Here is a 23,433-nt window from a genome sequence, read left to right on the forward strand (position 1 = left end):
AAATTCCTTTCTTGAATCTTAACATAATCATGAAGCTTTAAAAATAAAAATCAAAATCAGAGCTCAAATCTAAATAATAAAGAGCAATATCAATGGATAAAGGAAGCTCATAAGACCAAGTAAAAGCAATTAGGATAAAGCTAATGGTGATGACGAATTTAATCTGCATAAAGGATTGTGTAAACAGCGAACAAATTATTAGATTCAGGATAAATTTAATGTAAAGGGCGCAAACCTGAGACTGCAGTAGATGCAGAAAAAAAATCTGGAGACTGTGAGGATGCTTCGGTGCAGAGAGGGAAGCGAGCGGAGCTTCGAACGTCTGTGGGAGTCGAACAAGACCTCTGAGGCTCCGATCGATGGAGGAAGAAACGGGCAGTAATTTTGATCGGGAGAAAGAGGCGAAAGACTAGATCTATTCGATGGCAGTAGGTGTCTGAAAACGAGCGGGGATCGAGCAGGGAAGAAGCGAGCAGGCGAAGGTGTCGAGCGGTGTCTGCGGCTTCTTTGATGTGCTTGACGGGATCGAGCAGAGAGCGAGGGATCGGGATCGAGAAGGGAGCGAGCGCGGGAGACGAGCAGGAGCGAGTGCGGGAGACGAACAGGAGCGAGCGGTGATTTCGTTCGCTGCCGAGGAAGGAGATGAGCGGGAGGGACATAAAATTCGCTGCCGAGACGAGCGGGAGCGGAGGATTTCGTTCGAATTGGAAGCGGCCAACCGAGGCTCTCGTGAGCGAGAAAGAAATAGGCCCGCTGGAGAAAGAGCCGTTACGGGACAACATTGGCGGGGAGATTAATGATTTCCTTTCTTGCAAACGATTTAATTGGAAAAGAATAACATTCAAATATTTTCAATTAATACGAGTTTTAAATAATCTGCATGAATTTTGAAATTTGAAATTCAAAAATCCGTGAGCAGGTATCTAGCCCAAATCGGGCCGAGTCGGACCTGGGTTGAGCCTGACCCGTGCACCTAAAAAAGCATCGATTTCCATGCGGTTCGCACGAGTGTGGAACCACAATAATATGAGTGTGTTTTCTAGCTAAAATCAACGTTCCGGACGCATCGGCGCGGTCCGTTTCGTCATCCGAGGTCGTCCGGACAAGTTTGTCGGCGGGGGGGTGACAATTTAAGCCAAAATTGTGTGTGGTGCAACGAGTGCGTGAAGTGTGGCGTTCGCGAGCGTTCGAGTCATGGAGGGTTCACTTATGGCTATCTGATCCTATGGGAGCTTATTTTCGGGCCCTCTACATGCTGGTCCTTAGCCCTTGCAACTAAAAGTTGAGTGCTTGGAACCTTTCATGCGAGTTCTTCGCAAAAATGAGTAAAGAAGCGATTTGAAGTTCTACGGAGGTGGGCTCCATTACTAGCTTGCTAGGATGGTCAACAAGGAACTCCTAAGGCTAGATTTGGGGTTCATAGGAGTAGGAGACTAAGACCTCATTAAAAATGAGGTCAACAATATGTGCTTCAATTTCTAGTTCAGCAACATATTTTTGTTCAGGATTTCACAGTTAAATTTTTTGTTTCTAAATTTTTAGAAATATTGTTTTGGCTTTATCGAAGGTTTTACCTAGTGCTTGTGTGTCGTAATGTATTAATTTTTTTCTTGTTGATTATTTATCTAAATGTTTTTTTTATTTACAAATGATTAATTCCCAAATTTTGAGAGAAAAATACTTTGGGTTTGGCATTACTTTCACAACATTTCATCTGTACCATTCATAGTTTGATTTTTGTTAAGTTTAGGAATTGAGGATGTGATGAACTAACCTAGTTTGGTAGAAATTGTTTTTTTTATCTTACTTATTAATGAAGTAATTAACCATCGATTCAACCAGGTTCCATGCTAAGTATCCCCTATATTTACTGTTTTGGACACAGTTTTTATTAAAAAGATTATTCGTGAAAACAGATTTACTTGTTAAAATACTAAAGGGACATCAAAATGTTACGTTTTCTAATAGACCCATGTTCATTTCTTTCATGAATACCTGGGATGATGAAAATTTGGAAGCTTCATCGTTTATTAGATGGTTTCTTTCTGTGCTTATTGGGCTTATGTTTTTTTATTATGTAATATTTGGGGAAGCATATTATGATAGGGTTGTAGTTGAATAACCAGCTTCTAGCTGAAATATGGGTGGTTTGATTTTAATTATCTCTGTGTACAACATTTGTTGGGTGATGGTCAATGCAGTTTGCAAGTTAAACTAAAAAAAATTGTTGGAGATGCTTAGGGAGTTATTTTGGGGTCAAGTTAATTTGAGAAAAGAATGAACAAAAAATGTGAAGAAAAAAATGAACAGTGGTAAAGAACATGTGGAACAAATTGTCAAGGTCCTGAGATCGAAGCCCTCCCCCTCCCTTAAATTTGTATTTTGACAATCAATATTCTGGAAAAAATAAAAATTCAAATATGGCAGTGGGGTAGATAGATGAGGATAACTCAAAAAAGAATCTTCTCAGGAATAAGATTTGGGGCATATCTAGTATAGGTCGCTTTTCCATTGGATTCTTAAAGCAACTGTGAATGAAAGTTGCCCTGAAGAGAACCAATTTTTAATGCCTCAGCAGTACTTCGTAGTTTTTATGTTATTTTAGAGTGCTGCAGTACAAAAAAAAGTTTCCAAGAACTTTCGTAGATAACAAAATCACCATGAGTTTATGTTTATTATACAAAAAAGGATAATGTTGAGATAATATTTTTATGTTAACTGTTTCTTAGCTTATTTGGTAAAAAAATCCATCTTTTTGGCATTCACTCAAGCATTTTCCATTATTTTATTAGCAAAATTTTCTACTGACAGGATCTGATGGTATGAACTAGTTTCATGGCTTTGTTACGAGTGATTCGGAAATATTTATGCAGATGCTTGAAAATGAAAATTCCAATGAGAGCATCAAATGAACCAAGCAAAAGTATATTTTATTAAGCATATGGTTGAATAATGGTTTTGTTTGGCTTTGAACTTGTGAACAATTTAGCTTATAAAAATTTGTTCGTTGTTATATTACGAGTCAAGTTGAATTTTTTACATTTTTACTTTCCCAAGACCATGTTCAAATTATAGATTGTATCAGCATCTGTAGTAATGAAATTTACGGCACATGTTTTTAGTTCCTTATCTCATATAAGTATTTGAAAGCTTTGAGAAAATAATCCAAACTTTTAGAGCTCACTATGAAAGATATCATCTTAACTAAGATATGCTAAGTTCTATATTTTCACATAAATTACATCCGAGTGTTTGGTTAAGGGTCTCCACATCGGTCTACATTTTTGAAGGCCATAAAATCAGGTCTTTTAGTTTGATTATGTGCTTCAATGGGGGTCCTTCCGTGGAAGATCCATTAGAATATCTCTAGATTCCTTGACTGCCCTGCACTTATATGGGAAGCTAGAGGACCTAGTTGAGATGAATAGTACAATTCATGGCTAGAGCTCCACCCTTGGCAGTTTAAAACTTAGAGTCTTCAATAAATGAAGGCAAAAAGTTCATGGCTCGGCCAAGTTTTGTGTTGAACATATATGTGCTTCAATGTCATAATGTATTAATTTTTTTCTTGTTGATTAATGATCTAAATGTTTTTTTTATTTACAAATGATTAATTCCCAAATTTTGAGAGAAAAATACTTTGGGTTTGGCATTACTTTCACAACATTTCATCTGTACCATTCATAGTTTGATTTTTGTTAAGGTTAGGAATTGAGGATGTGATGAACTAACCTAGTTTGGTAGAAATTGTTTTTTTTATCTTACTTATTAATGAAGTAATTAACCATCGATTCAACCAGGTTTCATGCTAAGTATCCCCTATATTTACTGTTTTGGACACAATTTTTATTAAAAAGATTATTCGTGGAAACAGATTTACTTGTTAAAATACTAAAGGGACATCAAAATGTTACATTTTCTAATAGACCCATATTCATTTCTTTCATGAATACATGGGATGATGAACTTTTTTTGTGTTTATAAAGTGTTATTTGGTTTCTCTCTAGGTTAAATAATTATGAAAATATATCAGCTATTTCAAATATTCCTTAAAAACATTTTCCATTACCCGCACGAGTATTTATCTCAGTAAAAATTGTCTTTTATCCAGGATGAAATCTTCTATTTGTTCTTTGAAACGAAAAACTCCATCACTCTGCAAGGCGATATTGGTGTTGCTATGAGCAAAGATAAAGGTGTGACATGGACTCATTTGGGCACTGCTTTAGACGAAGAGTGGCATCTTTCATACCCTTATGTTTTTGATTACCAGGATCAAGTAAGAATATGTTATTTATTTTTGGAAGATTTACGTACATAGCACACAATTCTTATGCATGTAGTAAACTTTGATTTTTAAATTTATAGCACTTTATCTATGCATGAAAAGGTGTGTTTTACTTTTGAAAAGCTGTAATAATGTTATTTTTGATGTGATATGAAGCATTTCAGAAATATAAATATAAAAATTGAAGTTTAGTTGATGGATATGTATGTAAATACATAGGAATTCCGTGGTATGTGTGTAAATGCCTCTTTATTTTCTATGTGCATGGATGAACCGAAGTTCAATATATGATATTGGTTTAATTCATAGATATACATGTTACCTGAAGGCAGCAAGAAAGGAGATCTTCGTCTATACCGAGCAGTAGAATTTCCTTTGAAATGGAAGCTCGAAAATATCATCATGAAGAAGCCACTTGTAGATTCATTCATCGTAAATTATGAAGGATACTATTGGCTCTGGGGTTCAGATTCTCAGAGGAACGGAGAGCTTCAAATTTGGTACAGCAATTCACCACTAGGCTCCTGGAAGCTACACAAGCAGACTTCCAACCATAGTTTTGACAAAGGATTTGGTGCTAGAAATGCAGGCAGACCATTCATATACAACGGCGAGCTTTATCGTCCAGGACAGGACTGTCGCGAGACATATGGACGGAGAGTAAGAATATTTAAAGTTAAGATTCTCGCTCCAGACAAATTCGAGGAAGTTGAAGTTCCCCTCGGCATCGAAGATTCCAAAAAAGATCGTAATTCTTGGAATGGCGCTCGTTTCCACCACATGGATGTGCAGCAGCTTTCCACCGGCGAATGGATCGGGGTGATGGATGGCGACAGGGTCCGTTCAGGTGATGCAGTTTACAGGCTTATGATTGGTTATACTTCATTTGGAGCTGCCATTGCCCTCTCTATTCTCTCAGGAATAATGCTGAGTTCAATTAAGTTAATTCTCCCTGTTCGCCAGTGCATCCCGATCTCTGGCAAGCGAAACAATATTGTCTACACCAGTCGCAAGAGCGCTGACATCTACACAAATCTGAGATGGCTTCTCATACAAATTAACAGGTCCGTTTCACAAGTCCAGGGACGAATAAACCCGAAAGCATTCGCAGGGCGTCTAATCCTTGTTCTCATATTTCTACTTCTGGTTTCGCTAACATGTGTCGGCACCCATTACTTGTACGGAGGCATTGGTGCAGAAGAGCCTTACCAACTTATGGGACATTACTCCCAATTCACTCTCCTCACCATGACTTATGATGCCAGGTTATGGAACCTGAAAATGTATGTGAAGCATTACTCAAAATGCTCATCAGTAAGGGAGATTGTTGTAGTCTGGAACAAAGGCAGAACACCAGTATTAAGCGAACTGGACTCTGCTGTTCCAGTTAGGATCAGGGTGGAGAAAAGAAATTCTCTGAATAATAGATTCAAGCTCGACCCGTTGATCAAGACCAGAGCCATTCTCGAGCTCGACGATGATATCATGATATCGTGCAATGATGTGGAGCGAGGTTTCCTGGTGTGGAGGGAACACCCATATCGGATCGTTGGGTTCTACCCACGTCTTGCCGAAGGTGATCGGTTAACTTATCGTGATGAAAGGTATGCTCGAGGGCAGCACGGATACAATATGATACTTACGGGAGCTGCGTTTATGGATGCCAAGTTAGCATTTGGTAGATATTACGGTGAGGAGGCGGTGGAGGGAAGGGAGTTTGTGGATGACAAATTTAACTGTGAGGACGTGCTGTTAAATTTTTTGTATGCCAATGCTAGCTCAGGATCTAGGGTGGTGGAGTATGTGAAGGCTTCTTGGACGATAGATACGTCCAAGTTTTCTGGAGTGGCAATCAGTAAGAACACTAACGTGCATTATAAGGTGAGGAGCGAGTGCCTTGTTAAGTTTGCTGGACTTTATGGGAATTTGGGTGCAAAATGGGGTTTTGGAAGCAGGGGTGATGGGTGGGATGTATAGTTTTTATCATTTATTTTATTTTATTTTAGGAAATTTACATACATTCATCATAATTCTCGTGTATTTACATATCTCCAAGACCTTAACTTTCATATTTACATTCATAATATTTTGTTGTGATAAAACTAGGAATGCGAAGATGTACGTCGCTTTTAAAAAACTAGGTACTAGTGATATTCTTTGCATGTAAATATGAAAGTTTAGGGGTTAGATATGTAAATGCATAAGAATGATGTGGTATTTATTATTATTAATTTTTATTTATTTATTTATTATACAGGCTTGTATATAGCGTGGGAGGGTAGATTCCTTGAGCATTTTGTGCGTTGTGTATTTCTTTTTAGGGATTGAGATTTTGTGGTGTCCTGCTAAAGCATGTTTTGATCAATATAAAATATTTACTTCGGACTTGTGTAGGACTTGTGCGGGCATGGCATCTCCTTTATGGGACTGCATATTTTATTTTTAGATTGCATGTGTGCCTGATTTGTATCAATATTAATATATTAAACAGTCATCTATATGGTTTTTCATTGTATTTTAATGTATCTGCCTTGTTCTTAATAGAGAAACCCACTCTTGCATTACTTATAATTTTGATTTTAAAAATGTATCTTCTAAAGTCAGCATGACCATGAGGCAAGGTATAAAAAGCAGATTCTAAACTGGTAAAATCTCAAGCATTTTTTTTCATCTAAATATTGAATTTTTTAATGGCTAACAAAATAAATAAATAAAATAAGCAATAATGAGTTCGTTTATCTAATGCTTCAAAAATAAAATAAAATAAAATTTAAAAAAAAAAAAAAACATTATTTCTAGTCATTTATTAGGATTGTTAATGACTCGATTTCAAGTTGAGTTGGTATCCGCTTGAAATTTGCTCAAATGGAGTTTGTGCAACTTGAAATCTGCATGTGGTTTGTTATATTCAATTTTGAGTTGATCCGGTTCAAATTGAGTTATTTGGATTTATAGACTCGTTCTATTGAATTTTACTATGAGACCATCTTGCGTCAGTTCAAGTGGATTCATGTATGACTCAAAATCAGCTCAAAAAAGTTTTTGCTTGAATGTTTCGGTTCATAGTTGGGCTTCTTTATTTTGATATGATCTCAATCCAAGCAAAAATTTGAATTGAGGCAAAGTTTACAGCCCTAACTATTATCATACTGTGCCCAATGGATGGTGCTAAAGCAGGGAATTAAGGAAGGAGTTATTGCGTTCACAGGAAATGTGTGGCAAATGATGGTCCCCAATAAACCAAAACCCCAACACGGACTACTTGAGACCATACCAATAACAGAAACTCTGAAATTTCCAATATTGTTGTTGCAGGTGAAAAAAGAAAATCATGGCCTTAATTTTTTTATTACTACTATTTTTACCAACCTTAGGAACCCCATTTAATTAAGAATATTGGCAGAACTATAGGCAAAATGATTCCCATTTTTTGTGATTATATTCCCTTCAAATACTGTAGAACACAACAACATTACAACAAGGAAGTTTCCTTCTCTTAGTGGGCTTAAAAATAGTTTGAAATTATACATAATAGCATATATTTAGGATGACTCTTTTTTTTATTATTATTAACTTTTTGGCTCACCTACATTTCATGAAAAAGAAAAAAAAAACTTACATTTATCAGCTAAAAATAAGACTGTTCATCTCAGAAGTCAGACCTGAGAAACAAGTACAAATTGTGCTGTTAGTTTGAGTTCCAGGCTCTAGTGAGACATTCTTTGGCTGTATATTGGCATTGATTGATGTCTGGGTAGATTACAGAATTCATGGAAAATTTTGTTAAACCAATAGATAAAAAGAAGAGAAAACTCATTATGTTTGGGAATATTAGACCATAAGCATCAGGATAATATTACTTTCCATTCTTTATATTTCTACTTTTTCAGATATTTGATCTCAGCAAAATTTTTTAAAAATATTACAGACACTCTGTTTGATCTACATTTATAAATTGCCCAACTTAACTGAATTACAAAGTAAAGCATGAAGTCATTACCTCACAACCTCACCTAAATGTTGCCTCGCCAAATCATCATTGCTCGAGTTTACGGATAAAAGATAAGAGAGATAAGGAGTGTTTAAAATGTATCCTAATAAATAATAAATTATTTCAATGCATTTAATTTGCATCCAATCAAACCAGGTGAAAAAATGAAAAAAAAAATAATGAATTACACTAAAGCAACAAAATATCCATCAAAAGTTCAATTCAATGCTGGATCTTCAATATAAATTCATTTTCATTTACTTATATAATGCCGTATTGAAGTGGTAACATGTTACATAAATAAATGTGGGATTAATGGCCATCCAAATTTAGTGCTATCCCACAAACTATATAATGAATCATTATACATACAATAATTAGTGGCCCTTGTCTCACTGACGATGACCTTCCGGTAGGGTAACGACCCTATAAAATGGCACACTCCTTTGAGGTAAAGAGCCATCTTCTTCGTCATCATCAAATTCTAGTGAATAGCTGATTAATAGAAGAAAAAATATGCATGTTATCTACAAATCCTGCCTTACTAAACAGGTAAAAGGTATTTACAACCAAAATTCAATATATTTGATAGATCTAATTATATATCAATGTAAACGAATTTAAAATTCAAGTACAAACTAAAGCAAATATGCATAAAAAGCAGAATTATGTGATTCTTTGAGTGTAAGAAACTTACTCATCAGTTCTCCTCTGTGATTTTGCAAGCAAATTGGAGCAATCAGTAACATGAAAAGCACCAAAAAAAAGTTAACATCAGTGCAATAAATCATTAGCTCAGATATATCAGTAAGTTTTTTATTGTAGCACTAAACAGCAAATAAGTTTATTATTACAACTACTGTTTTTCCCTGTACCTTGTGCGAATATAAGTACAGAGCAAATCTCCCAAACAAAATCATGATTATTCAATGAGAAGTATCTCAAAAAATTGTGCTTTGCAGATTGTGCAGAACAGAGGCAAGAAAGGGCAAAAGATGAGATTACCTTGCGATGAGTATTCACAACAGTGGCTTTATACAAAGCTGTGGTTCCTGGATAGACTGCCAAAACATGTTTGCCTGGAGGAAAATCTGGTGCACTAGATGGATCACCTTTCTTTGGAAAAGGAATGATGCGAGACAAAGGCAACTTGTACTTCCTGGAAATTTTAAACAAAACCAATCACAAATTTTCCAAAGTCAGTAAATCAAATTTAATTTAAAATCTAGAATTAAGTAAAATGATAATATAAAAAGTTAGGAATTAATTAAATTAATATAGTTATCATCACAACTGGTTGCAACTTGGGTTAGCTCAACCGACAGCTGTCAAGTTAATAGGTAGGGTTAAGAGTTTCAAAAAAATATAACCGAAAAAGGGTCTAGGGCAAACCAAACAACGCCAACCCTAATACAAACCAAGTGTAAAATCAATCCATAGTCCAACCTGAACTCGGTTCAAACAATTTTGAACATAGAATATAACCAAAAAAAAAAAAGAAAGATTTACATACATACCACTCAATTCTTGTGTATTTACATATCTAACAGTTGATTTTAACTTTTATGTATACGCCATCTTGGAAGGTGTATTTCACTTTTCAAAAGTTAAAAATAGTAGTATTTTTATGTGATATGAAAGATTTGATAGATATAAATGTGAAAAAAAAATCGATGTCCCCAATAAAAAAGTACATAACATTACATTTTTTAAGAGTAGAAGAAAAAGTTTCCAAACACAAAAAAAAAAAAAAAAGTTGTAAATGCAACACCCAATTGATACTATCTAACATGATGGAATCATGGGATTCCAAAAGGGTCTTTCTCTCTCTCTCTCTCTCCCTCTCTCTGAAAATTGTGATCCACTTAGGAATATCTATGATAATGGAGACATGGGTCCTGAAAGGGTTTACCAAACTCGCTGACTTGGATCACATGGTGCTAGTAAGCTCTCTAACTAATATGCTTAGCGATAGACAACCCTTGACTTGAGGCTATCGATGGTAAGATTCAATGATTCTTGGACTATCATTCACTCAATATCATCTAAGATAATAAAATCATGAGATTTTAAAAGGGTTTATCGCCAACTCATAAGCTCCCTCCTCTTTCTTACATAAAAATGCAGTCCATAAAACTTAATCAAGAGTCCTCACCCAAATGTTAAAAAAAAAAAAAATAAACTAAGAGGGTTTGTGCTAAGAGGAAAGCTTGACCAGAAATTTAAACAGCTCCCAGACATCCGGATGACATCTGGCAAAATTAATTTGCTATTTGAAAATACTCTCGCTCTGATTCTCCCCAACTAAGGAGCCCACAACAACTAACAATAATGCACATGTGCATCTACTAAGAAAAGTCAATTTGCAAATACAAAAAATATCATAAAAACTACAACAACTTATTCTCCGTAGCTCAATCATAAAAAAGGTGTACATGGCTCATGACAGATTTGCAATCTTTGTAAGGAAAGAAGTTCAAAGTTTGGTTGAATTGAGTTGAATTCATATATGTCAATATTCATATGTACTTTGTAACAAGATGTAACTATCAAATATGGGCATTCTATCCCAAACTCCACAAAATAAAGTTTTAGCACTGTAACTCCATTCTGCATGTAGAATTAACGCTATCAATATAATAATGGCAACTTGGCAAGCAACTCAATCATAAGAAAGTATAGAGAAACTCAAAAGTAGATCCATGCAAATAAACAAATTCTAAAATCAGCTTTTTAAAAGTAGAATCTGGAGATCGCAATAATCATGAGTACGATGCAACAAATAATTGAGTGTTCAAGAGGACAAAGAATGTGACAATTGTATTAGTACACATTTAAAATGAGTGTTATTACTTGTAAGAATTCTCAGTAAAAGAACACCCAAGGAGGATAGCGTGACGTAAGTTCAGCAAGTTCAGGATGCGAACTCAAATATTAAAAAAGCTAAGAAATTAATTGAATGCTAGACATGTACAGACATCAAATATTTAGGTTGGACACCCTAAAAAATGCAATGTGCAGTCAAATGAAGGTAAGAAGTTTCCACTTAAACTTTTCTCTGCCCCGTATTAGAAGATTTGAGGCCGAAGCTTAACATATTAAAAATCTAAATTCCAATACTTAAGAGATTATACAGCAATAAGCATTACTTTTCTATGCTGCACCTCAATAATGGCTGGTAAAAACTTCCAGATTACTTTTAGGTGATTTTAATTGTGAATGATAGTATAAGAACAGTATGTTCCGTGCAAATAATTAACGGGTTCAGTTTCAACATATAGTGATTGGTAACAAGCAAAATGGAAAAGTAAGACCAGTTCTCTCCCATTCAATCCGTCAAGTTCTTGATCATTCTTTATCTCAAAAAAATCTACCAAGTAGCAGTAGCACAGTCAAGAAACAATAAGCATGCAGATCGTTTATCTTTGGAACAGGTTCAAGCTGAAATACAGAAAAAATAAAGCTTTGTAACCCTGTATAGAACTCACTTCTGAATGCTTTCCTCATCATCACCGGGATCCTCATCAAGCAATTCAAATCTGCATATGTACATATAATATGTTTCTCTTAGTATAAATAAATATTTTGCGAAAGAAAATTATACCAACTATAGACAAGATTCACATGGCCACTTAAAGAAACAAAATGATTTGAAGTCACATAACGAAAAAGCAAATACTTAATTAACAAAAAGGCCTTCAAAATTTTAAACCGAGCATGAAGTTGTATCAATAGGGAGAAATGAAAATTATGAGCACATTCCAATTTGAACTCTATTAGATATGCCAAACCACTAATGAACTCATCAACAAGGGCATTAGGAATAGAATAACTCATTTAGTGGAATGCTGATGCAACACAAGAAATTGAATAAAAATTATGTTAAATTTATTTAGGTTCATTCAGCCTCATAGAGAAGCCCAAAATTTTCAACGAACCTTCCTCAAAGAGGATAGCAAAGAGTGAGCCAATCCAAGAAGGGCAAGTACAATGGCGCACAAGATATCGAGGCTATGTTTACGAGCCTCATACCCACATCCACAGGCATGCATAAGTAGTGTACAGAAGACCTAGGCAAAGAGTGTCTAAACCACGCTAAAGAAAAATATTCTCGGGTGACTAATGTGGAATTCCCTTAGGCGATGGATTTAGGACTTACATCATTAAGTTTTAATATTGAGTAATGGATTTGAAAGCTTTCAGACTGACATAATTTTGGTTGTAGCTTAAGCAGTAGAGATGGAGTGGTCTCTAGCAGCTTATTTTGTTCCGTATTTAATTTTTGTATGCTGCTATAACATATTTTCCTAAGAATACATTGATCTTACTGTGCTGGAATCATCCAATTTCCTATTTATGTTGCCTAAGGCTTCAAAAGGCATCAATTTCAGGGAAGTCTTCTGTGTTTTACAGTAGTAATTAGCTCCTGCGAATTTAGAGTCAGCAACTTCGCTACAAATTTATTAGCAGGCGGTAATTCTGGTGTTATTTGTTGTTAGCATTGCGAACAGTGGACAATTTCGCGCAATATATGGGGTGATTGTTGGGGAATATTACTCATGCTGAGGTTTTTAGCAGATTTTGGTGTGTTTTGGACATGTGGTTTTAGCAATAATTCAAGTCCAACGGATTGTTTACATTAATAAATTAAAAATTTAAGGTATCAAAGATCCGTCAAGCACTAGGATAGGGATGTTTTCAGAAAATTTGAAAGTCACTATAAATTGAAAGCTTTAGGATTAAAAATGTATTTGAATTTGAATTTAAATTTAAGAGTTTTTGTAACAAAATTGGGCTACTCTTGAGCCAACCATATCTACATGGATTAAGATAGAGAGAGAGAGAGAGAATCTAAGGCATATATAGGTGAATCTAAGGCATATATAGGTACATATATAGGTATAAATTTGATTCTATAAAGTTATTTATTGTATTTTCCAATATTGTGAATGTTGATGTATGATTACTTCTAATGCAGTACAAGTATAACTCCTCAATTATGAGGAAGTCACACCTCCTTGCTTTAATGTGAAGCCTAGTTTTCTCTACTCCGGTGAAGTCTTTTCTTAGTATTTCCTTCTAAACATTCTTGATTTTGCTCAAATTTAATATAAAAGGAATTCTAATTATGATGAATAAATTGCTATTGTTAACTAAGTTTGCATGCTTTGAATTTCCCCTTGATTTTCTGCATATTTATCCAATCATTGCAATATCATTTGGACTTTCTAAAGAAAGTAATTTAAAAATATTTAGCAGCCTTAGATTTGCAAAACCATCATTCACTTACATGATTTGCATGCATGATTCTAATTGTATCATGAAACCCTAAATACTAAATTGTCCTACATCCATGGCACCACCAAACTCAGCTCTACAAGAGGGATAAAAGCACTTCCCAAAGAGTTAGCAACTGTTGGTGACGAAGAAGAGGCAAGTGAAAAATATGGCAAAGATTGAAGAGAACTCTCGTTTATCTTAAGCAACATGGCAATGTTTCCACAAGGATCTTCTTCTCTTAATATGGCTTATCTTTGTAATTATTGGTGGGGAGGATGCCCCCACCTTGGCCTAAAAATGATATGGGACTAAATGTTCCCCCTTGTAGAGCTTATAAAGTGAGGAGGCATCTGTGAGAAAAAGCTAAAACAGGAGAAAACTCAGCATGATAGATGGGATGGGTTATATAGAAAATGTAATCTAGCAAGATGCAAGTATGTAGAGCTCTAGACATAAACGAGAGACACAAAGATACTAGAAGTCATGCTTATAAATGAACAAGGTATCATCTCACTAAAAATGAGGTCAACAGTATCAAATATGGATTTTGAGGCAGAATTGTGAGATTTTACCAAGATGAAGAGGATCTCAACTTCAGTGTTATAACCAGACTGCAGGTACATACATGCACGGAAAACAAAAAAAAAATTGCTCTGCCCGATCTTAAATTGAACATACAAAGTGATAAATAATTCTCTATAATCACCGTTAAAAACTCAACCTTGGAACCATGATAGCCTTGTATAAGCATAATATTTTCAAAGGTCAGAAGGAAAAAAAGAATTAAAGCTGAAGTTCATGGTGCTACCAATGAGCACCGTGGTTAACCCATGCTGCATTACTCATAACAGATATTTAAATTGTAATAATGAAAATAATAAAAATGTGAAGATATGACAATGACAACAAAAATCAACTCACTCTTTTGCTTCCTTATCGAAGTGAATTACTTTGACAACGAACCATTCATCTTTTTCTGCATCATCAGATGTGACTCTTGCAGCTACCTGGAAAAGAGGTCTCAGCTAAAAAAAGATTTCAAATGTATGAATTTTGACAAGGTAAAGGTTCATGCACAATTCGTCTGGACAAGGAACTTTATGTTGATCTAACCATAGGAAATGACAAGAAAGAAATTTTAAATCAACATTAAACGTACAAAACAAACTCATCATTGTAAACAATAGCCTAACAAACAACAAAATAGGAGTCCTTTCATGAACTTTAAATGTCAGCCAAAAATCAACCCCAAGTCATTCTAATCTAGAATTGGACAAAAAACAATACTTTTATTTAGAAAATACATTACGAAATATAAAAATAATTTCTAGGTCAATCACACTATGGTGCACAAAAATCATTACGCTTACCAACCATAAAATTTACGAATACGAATAATAAATAACATTAATATGGAAGGATAATAAGCGATAACAGGTTAGACCTAAAATAATATAATAGCATTGTGTACCATATATAGCTAACACCTAAGACAACATTGAAAAGAAAAGTTATGGAGAATTAGAATTTACAAAGCAATATCAAACAATTTGAAATCAGAAGCAAACCTAACAATGATGTGGAAATTATGATCAACATTTGGATGATACCAGCAATAAAATTTAAGGATAAAGGAAGAAAGTTATCAGCAAGCACAACAGATATACTTTATCAAATCAGCAACGCAGGGGTTATGAAACAAAAAAAAAGAGAGTATTTCAGTAAAATTCACCCTGTAGTCTAAATACAAAATCTAAATGCATCACCTGCTCTCCCTTCAAACTAGCCCAATACTCAAGCTGGTTCCTCAAAGATGTAGTACTAGGAAATCTAGGAATATCTGAATCTGTTTTCATCCTTTTCTTCTTCTGCTCACTAACCTCTGTGATGAAATAGTAGATTACGCAAGAACAAGAATATGCAAAGACAAAATCCAGGTAGCATACATAACCACCATTTGAGGATTATATTACTGCAATGAACTGAATAAAAAGGGAACCCATCATATCATAAACTTCGCATGATCAAAAAGTTGTATTCATAAATGGATACATATTAAAATAAACTTCGTATTTTATAGCTGAATCAGGAAGTTAAACTTTGCAAATAAACATTTCAGCTCGTACACTCCATGATAAACAGGCAGAGCAGCGTCCAGGTTCATTCTATAACAGAATACAAGCAAAAATTAAGAGTAAATTTTATAAATATGGCTAGTTAAGCAATGTAGATCCAAAAGTTGGGCAACATAACGTTCACTGGCAATCAAATCATGTGTAGCATATATTAAGATGTAAAGGTAAAATAACATAGAATGATAGAGTTTGAATAGTTATTTCAGAACAATTATAGTAGAAGACAATCTTAATGTAGGTTTTCTTAGTTTTTCATTAAAATATTGTTGCTAATAAATGATGCGACAATCGGAGAAGGTAACTTAATAGCTAGCACCTTCTTTAACTTGATTTAGTATAAAGTATTCATCATTTTAAAGCTGACATTTATGGAACCGAGCTTGGATAAAAATAGATGAATATGCTCTTAAAATCATTAAAGTGTACCCCTATTAAGAAAATTTCAAAACAATATTATCTGTCAACTTATTTATGCAGCGACGCTTTTGATGAGAAAAACGTGATTCATGATGTTTATAAAACCTCATTAATGAGCCATGGAAGGTTCATTTAACCCAAATCCTGTATGCCACTATTATATTCCAATTGTAAAAAACATTAGTCAAATCCATGAACAACAAGACTTAAATGACGAATGAAAAACAACAATTTTTTTTCAAACTAAACACGGAGAAAATGGAAAAGCATAAATCCTTAAAGGAGTGTTGCACAAGTCCATATAGCACCATATGTAATCAAATCACTAAAAAAAACAATAATCTGTTTCTTGAAATTTAAAATAATGCGGAATACAAAATACTTGATTATTTCATTGATATGACAAAGGGTATAAATAACCTTTACATGAATCTAAAATAGAAAAAATAATAAAAGAAAAATGATATGAAAGGAAAGATATATCACTTAATATCTCTAATAATTAATATGAATTAATTATTAGGAGATATAGTAAATAACATAAAATAGGAAAACACATAATTCTTAATCCAAGAAAATAAATATAAAATATGAAAGGAAATATCTCCTTGATCTAAGGAAATAATTTATTTCTTATAACTTCCTACAAGAATAAATTATTTCATAGTAAAATTCATAACACTCCCCCTTAAGATGAAACATGGTTAAAAACCACGTTCAACTTGAATTTAAAAACATCAAACAGTGGGTCAGGAAGATCCTGCGAAGTAGAACTTGGAGTATTTATCCTACACTATAGTGTTTGTTTAGGCAGACAAAAGACTCCTATAGGTAATGCTGCAAGGGAGTTTGCAGATAAGTAAACAATAGTGGTTGCAGTTCCTGCAGTGTGTAGGTAGACAAAAAACTCCTAGTACTGCTACATGGAATTTGCAAGGAAGTAGACAAGTTTAATTGTCTTTGACTGCAGTTTCTGCAGTGTTTGTAGGTAGGCGGGCTCCTACAGGTAATATTGTTGGGGAGTTTGCAGGGAAAAAGACAACCTATGGGAAAACTGACTTTTAGTTGACTACGGTTGTCGTTGGCTGCAGAGAAAACATGTAAATCACATCCAGTAAATTCTACTGACAAAGAAAACAACTGGAGAAAAGGCGGCTGGAAACACAACTCCTCCTGTAGCTTGGGCATGGGAGAAAAAATACTGCAGAAGAGAAGGCCGGCGATGAATTTTGCCGGCATTGTCCGATCGACGACAGAGATATCTCCGGCGAGATGACGATGAGGAGGGTGGCGGCATCGTTGGTGCTGCCCTAGCTGGAGCCCCTGCTCATGACCCCCTTCTCGATTTATTTGGCTCATGCGGACGCCGCGCACAACGAACGCAACATGTTCTGTCTCGACTGTGAGGACGCCGACTCTGGTGCATTCTGCCTCTATTTGCCTCTATTTTCGTTCGGAGCGACATGTCGGGCATCGTGTGATTTAGATACGACGGTTCTGCCTCTATTTTCGTTCGGAGGGACATGTCGGGCATCGTGTGATTTAGATACGACGGTTGTCTTATCACGATGCCACGATGTGGTTCGTGTGGCGGAGATCCGGAAGGTTTTGGAGATCGGGGGAATTCAGGCATACGTGATCAACAACGCCAGAGTGCTCTTCCTTAACAAGCCGCCCCAACCACATCCTAGCGGTAAGGGTGCATCCCCGCACACGAGTGAGATCTGCGCTCGATCCCTTCTGGTTATGCTCGTTGGGCTGCAAGTTAGTGGGAATTAAGCGTAATGGGGACTTGACTTTCGTTCCGTCGGGGGGTGAGGAAGAAGAGAGGCCAGCGGCAAGTAGCGTCGATGGAAGAAGTCGACGTTGAGAAGGGAGCGGAGGAGGAGCAGAACAAGACCGATAGGTCACGTGACTTCCGGTTCAGGAAGGGCCAGTCAGCAAACTAAGCTTGCAGGGAGAGAAGGAGAAAAAATCGTTGTTTAGAATACCAATATGAGTGCCTCTCCTTTTCCGCATAGAGGATGGCCGGAAGGGAGTCCGACAATTCTCAAAAGAAGACCGGTGGCTAGAATACGAAATTAGACTCTAATACCATGTTGAAATTTAGAATAATGCGAAATACAAAATACTTGATTATTTCACTGATATGAGAGGGGGTATAAAATAATCCATACATGAATCCAAAAATAGAAAAGATAATAAAAGAAAAATAATATGAAAGGAAAGATATATCACTTAATATCTCCAATAATTAATTCATATTAATTATTCGAAGTTATAAGAAATAACATAAAATAGGAAAACACATAATTCCTAATCCAAAGAAATAAATATAAAATAGGAAAGGAAATATATCCTTAATCTAAGGAAATAATTTATTACTTATAACTTCCTACAAGAATAAATTATTTTCTAGTATAATTCCTAACAACAGGAATGAAAAGCAACAATTTTTTTTTTTCAAACTAAACATGGAGAAAATGGAAAAGCATAAATCCTCAAAACAACAGTGTTGCACAAGTCCATATAGCACCAGATGTAATCAAATCATTAAAAAAAGCAATAATATGTTTTTCGCTTATGACAAAATAACATATTCACAGCTTTTTAACATCAAGCAGTAGATACAATAACATGTTGAACGTGCCCTACTTAGGGTTATGGAATACTGTAAAAGCTTATTTAGTGTATTTAAGAAATAAAATAATGAATAACTGGTGTGTCAAAAAAGAATTTACTGCTCTCAAGTTTTAGTCATTCACCTATCTTCTTTCTTTGTGCAGCAGAAGGCCCTGATTGTAGCAATGCATCCAGCTGAGCCATCAATGTGGTTGAAACACTACTTTTTCAGGTAAAAATTAGAAGATGAGGTAGACCATGCATAAAAAAAGTTACAACAAAATTATGAAGATGATCCAATGTTTTTTTGCCAAAAAAAACAACGCAGCTTACCATGAATCCAGCTTTTCAAGTACAAGAAAAAACATTAAAATCAGGATCATAAACATCAACTAATTCTCGAAGTTACTGATTACCTCATTTCATTTTCTGAGAGTTCTTTTGCATGAACATATAATGAGCGAAGCCTTTGCAAAATGGAATCCCCAGACTTCTCAATAATATCTGGAGCTGCAGGTGCATAATAAAAATTGAAATTAGACTTAGAATGAAACATGAGAATCAAATACATAAAGGTCTTTAAATTTTGAGTTAATCATGCACTCAAAGGAAAATCTTGAGAAAAAGATTAAAATATATTTAACATTGGGAAAAGCCACAAAAATCAGCTAATAACCAGAAATATCTCAACGATTAAAGCTTTAATTATTAGTGGGTCATGCCTTATTTATTAAACTAATCCATTATGTTAAGCATACAATAGCAGATTATTCAATATGTAAGCTATATTGGAAATCATAAAAATCCTTGATTAAGGATATAATGAACAAAATGACAAAAAAAAAAAAAAAAAAAAAATCCAAGTTCATGTAGCATTATGATAAAATCTTCAATTTTTAGTTTTATCTATTAAGAATTCTTGGATTTTTATTTTAGTTAAATTGAGGCAAAAATACAATCATTTAAAATCCCATGTAAAATTTTTAAAATTTTGAAAATTATCGAAGCCATTTCTTTGATCAGGCCGAGTTCAACAATCTTGATCATTTGAAATTGATTAGTTGGCTTGATAAAGAACCATAAAGTTTTCTTGGATTAAATTGGGTTAAAATAGCTTGAAAATGTCCTTAGAATTTCATTTCATATGCTTTTAGGATTTTAAATTTTTTTCAAAGCCATCTCATCGTACAAGTCATTGACCCCAAATATTCCGATAAATTGGCATGAATTCTCTACATAAACCCAACAAACATATTGACTAGGCAAGTGCAGTTGAGTTGGTTATGGCTTGGGCAGCACCCAAAATTCAGGCTCCTTAGGAGACCAAGTTCAGCAAAACTAGCCAATCCTAAGTTGGTAGATGTCCATAAATTGAAGCAAATTTGTAAGGGTTTTGTTAGGTTATTTAGGTTATTTTGAGACCATGTTAGTGAATGTTGAATATGTGACACACCAACGAACCTATCAGTAGCCAAGGACGTCATTTGAGTTCATGAAATCCCAAAATTTTGATTTATTTTCATCATTTATCAATGCTCTAAAAAATTTTCAAATAACCTGAAATAGCCTTCATAATGTATACTTAAAATATTATCATTATACTGTAATTAAAGATTGCATATGGCATTAGTCAAATAGGCTCACCCATTAAAAAGTTTGTCGACGTTGGTGATTTAACGAGCCTAATTAAAGAATTTGACTTTAAAGCTTTCTTGGAACATTCCAATAAAAAAGGGGTTCAAGTTGCCTTGAGGACAAATTATTCGCCTAAAATATCATTTGTATTCGGTTGATTACATGGCTGGATAAAATTGTTCATTACTTTTGAAGTTGGTGTAAGAATGGAAGGGAAGCGAAGAGGGATGGAAATAAATTTAATGCTTTCTTCGAGCTGTGGTTTTTGCATTTTATAAAGGCTTTTACAGGATTGCAGATTACAAGCGCTTTCCCATATTTGATGAATGCGAACTAGGTTTTATTTGTTTTGGTTATAAGAGTGCGTGCATCGCAATTGAATTGACTAGACTTCACCATCTTCCTTGTACCAAACTTAGGTGTTTGTATGATATATTCAGATTGTCATCAATGTTCCTATTACATCATTTTGCTTAATGTGGACGGATTTATCACCCATTTAGTCTCTTTTTCTAGAGATCAATCTCTTCCTATAGATCTCTTTCTTTCTACAGCTCACGTGCTCAATACTTCTCAATTCCTCACCAAATTTCTACCTCTTGCCCATTGACCCCAACAAATTCCACCCCTCACAACAAAAATCAAATAAAGCTCTAACCTTCATCCTCTTTTTTATCAATTCCTCTAAGAAAATAAGGAACACAAATGAGCAATCAAAGAGTCAATGATATATGATCTGGTTACATCCAACAACCCGCATCATTGATCCTTATTTCTATAAACTTGTATCACTTTACATATAATAATGTGCTTAGCTATAAACTTAATATTTTCGGTTTACTGTATAAGGTGCTCTAGATGTACTATATAGGCTTTACCTTTTTCCTGTATCTCAGTAAAGCCTATATAAAGGCTTTACTGTATTCATGTTAGGTAATGGAAAATCTGAATAAAAGCTGATAAAGGAGTTTTCCATTTTTATGTTTAGAGAACCGTGGCTTTGGACTAGTTCAACCGGGTTTGAAAATTACCTCTCAGACATTAATTTTTTGTTTGGCGTGATATTTTTACCTGCCCTCATTACTCTTTGGTTCAGATCTAGAAGAGCTTCTCTTCTCACAATCAACTACATCTGCATGAAACTTGAAGATGGATTTCAAGCTGCATGGGAAGGAGAAGGACGTAGTTGATGGAAGAATTTCACACCATCGACATTTTCAAGACATCTCTTTGGTCACCGTAGATACAATGTAAGCGGTACCATCATCATTAATTTCCCCAATGTGAAGAAAAGAATTATGACGATTCATGAATCTGCCTCGCTAAGCAGAATCCAAACATTGATAAAAATTTGAATATATCATACAAACATCTAAGTTTGGCATAGGGAAGATGACGAAGTCTAGCCAATTCAATTGCGATGCCCGCACACATATAACCAAAACAGAAAAAAAAACGTAGTTCGCATTCATCAGATATGTAAAAGCACTTCTAATCTCCACCCCTGTAAATGGTTTTATAAAATACAAAAAACACCGCCCGAAGAAAGCATTAAAGCTATTTCCATCCCTCATCGCTTCCTTTCCATTCTTACACCACCTTCAAAAGTCATGAGCAAAGCTCAAAAAAAGATTTCGCTACTGCACACGTTACAATCAGCTAAAAACTGCATCGGAAACACAGAACCACCGAACACTACGGGGGATGGATCCTCCAACAAGATAATACCAGAAGGATACTTACCGGATTGTAGCTTCTTGTGAATTTTGTTGATCTCGAGAATATCCTCCTCCAGATCCTTCCTCAGCTGGTCAAGCTCCTTCGATTTCTCAAAGAGCACGCTAAGCTCCGTGCCCGACATTATTCTCCCGCTCGAGGAGATAAAAAGAGAGCAAAAACAACAAAACCCTAACGCCGCACATCAGCTCGGAGAGAAGACGAGGCGAAATCTAGCTACAACGCGAAGACGAGCCATTGTCTCAGAGGAGTCGAGGAAGAAGCCAGCAACGAAAATCTGATTGAGCGCTCTTTACGGTCAATAGCTTTAATTTGCACGTGGAAGGCCCAAAACAAATTTGGGTGTGATATGTAAATAAAAACGAGTTGTGGTATTTATGTAAATAACCAATTAAAAAAAAAGGCAATTAAATATGATATTTATAAATCAACAGCCCCCTTTTATCTTTTAAATTCTCCCCAAAATATCCATTTTTTTTAATCAAATTCTCAATAATTTAATTTTAAAAAAAATCATGTAAATAATTAATTTATAAACATTAATATTTCAATTAATGTAATTAGGCGCTGGAATATTTATTAGCTCTTTTTGTTCAAAAGTAAACTTTATTTATCCAAAATAAAATCATATTTAAAGTTAAAATTTAACTCGAATTAGATTTAAATAAAAATTATTCTATCTTAAATATTTCTAAAAATATGCACACACACACACATATATATATATACATATATATATATATATATATATATATATATATATATATGTGTGTATAAATATATTATTTTTTATCATATATTAATCTTTATGATTTTTAGATTTATAATGTATTCTTAATAAAATTTTCTGCAATCTTTCGACGTGTGACAAAATAAAGTGGGGCCGCGGCCCCACAACTGCGGAAATGCTGGTGAGTCTCTTTAGGTGAATGAAGCTGTGAGATTACAGACATACCAACGAATTCTTACGTATTTACATGAGTAACACTCACAGAGCTGTGGAGCATAGGGGTGTAAACGAGCGGCTGGTTTATATTTCGAACTCAAAAGGTGTGTTCGTGTTCTACTTATTTGCTTAGCGAGCTGAACACGAGCGGTTAACGAAAAAGAGTCGTCATGATAACCCTAATCAGATAGCCATAAGATGTTAAGAATTATGACAAGATTTAAAAATTATTGTTTATATTAAAACATCATTTGAATTTAATTTAATAAATTGTATTCTATTTTCTTAATTAATACTTATAATTGATTATATATCTTTATAGTCTTGTAGTCAATTAAGTTTTTTAAAAATATTACTCATCAAAGATATATATATATATATA

At 34.6% G+C, this 23,433-nt stretch overlaps 2 protein-coding genes across 3 annotated transcripts in view; one reads left to right on the forward strand and one right to left on the reverse strand.

The window, feature by feature from the left end:
- LOC110019615 (glycosyltransferase family protein 64 protein C5) overlaps nt 1-6,746 on the forward strand; it is a 10,627-nt gene extending 3,881 nt beyond the window's left edge. The window contains exons 4-5 of one of the 2 annotated variants that reach the window (XM_020717355.1): nt 4,112-4,279; nt 4,598-6,745. In XM_020717355.1, coding sequence (XP_020573014.1) covers nt 4,112-4,279; nt 4,598-6,265 — 1,836 coding nt within the window. In that variant the 3' untranslated portion in view covers nt 6,266-6,745. Of the gene's footprint in view, nt 1-4,111; nt 4,280-4,597 lie in introns of both variants that reach the window. The other variant, XM_020717356.1, reaches the window with a different exon arrangement.
- Nucleotides 6,747-8,514: 1,768 nt separating this feature from the next.
- On the reverse strand, nt 8,515-22,414 carry LOC110019617. The gene is made up of 9 exons (XM_020717359.1): nt 22,112-22,414; nt 19,150-19,243; nt 18,877-18,953; nt 15,326-15,441; nt 14,481-14,566; nt 11,768-11,818; nt 9,285-9,438; nt 8,977-8,990; nt 8,515-8,774 (listed from the first exon to the last, which is right to left on the reverse strand). Exons 1-9 carry the CDS (start codon nt 22,227-22,229, stop codon nt 8,672-8,674), a joined length of 813 nt encoding a protein of 270 aa, XP_020573018.1. The 5' UTR covers nt 22,230-22,414; the 3' UTR covers nt 8,515-8,671.
- Nucleotides 22,415-23,433: the final 1,019 nt, after the last annotated feature.

The sequence above is a fragment of the Phalaenopsis equestris genome, unplaced genomic scaffold, assembly GCF_001263595.1.
Source record: "Phalaenopsis equestris unplaced genomic scaffold, ASM126359v1 Scaffold000064, whole genome shotgun sequence".
Classification (NCBI taxonomy): Eukaryota; Viridiplantae; Streptophyta; class Magnoliopsida; order Asparagales; family Orchidaceae; genus Phalaenopsis; species Phalaenopsis equestris.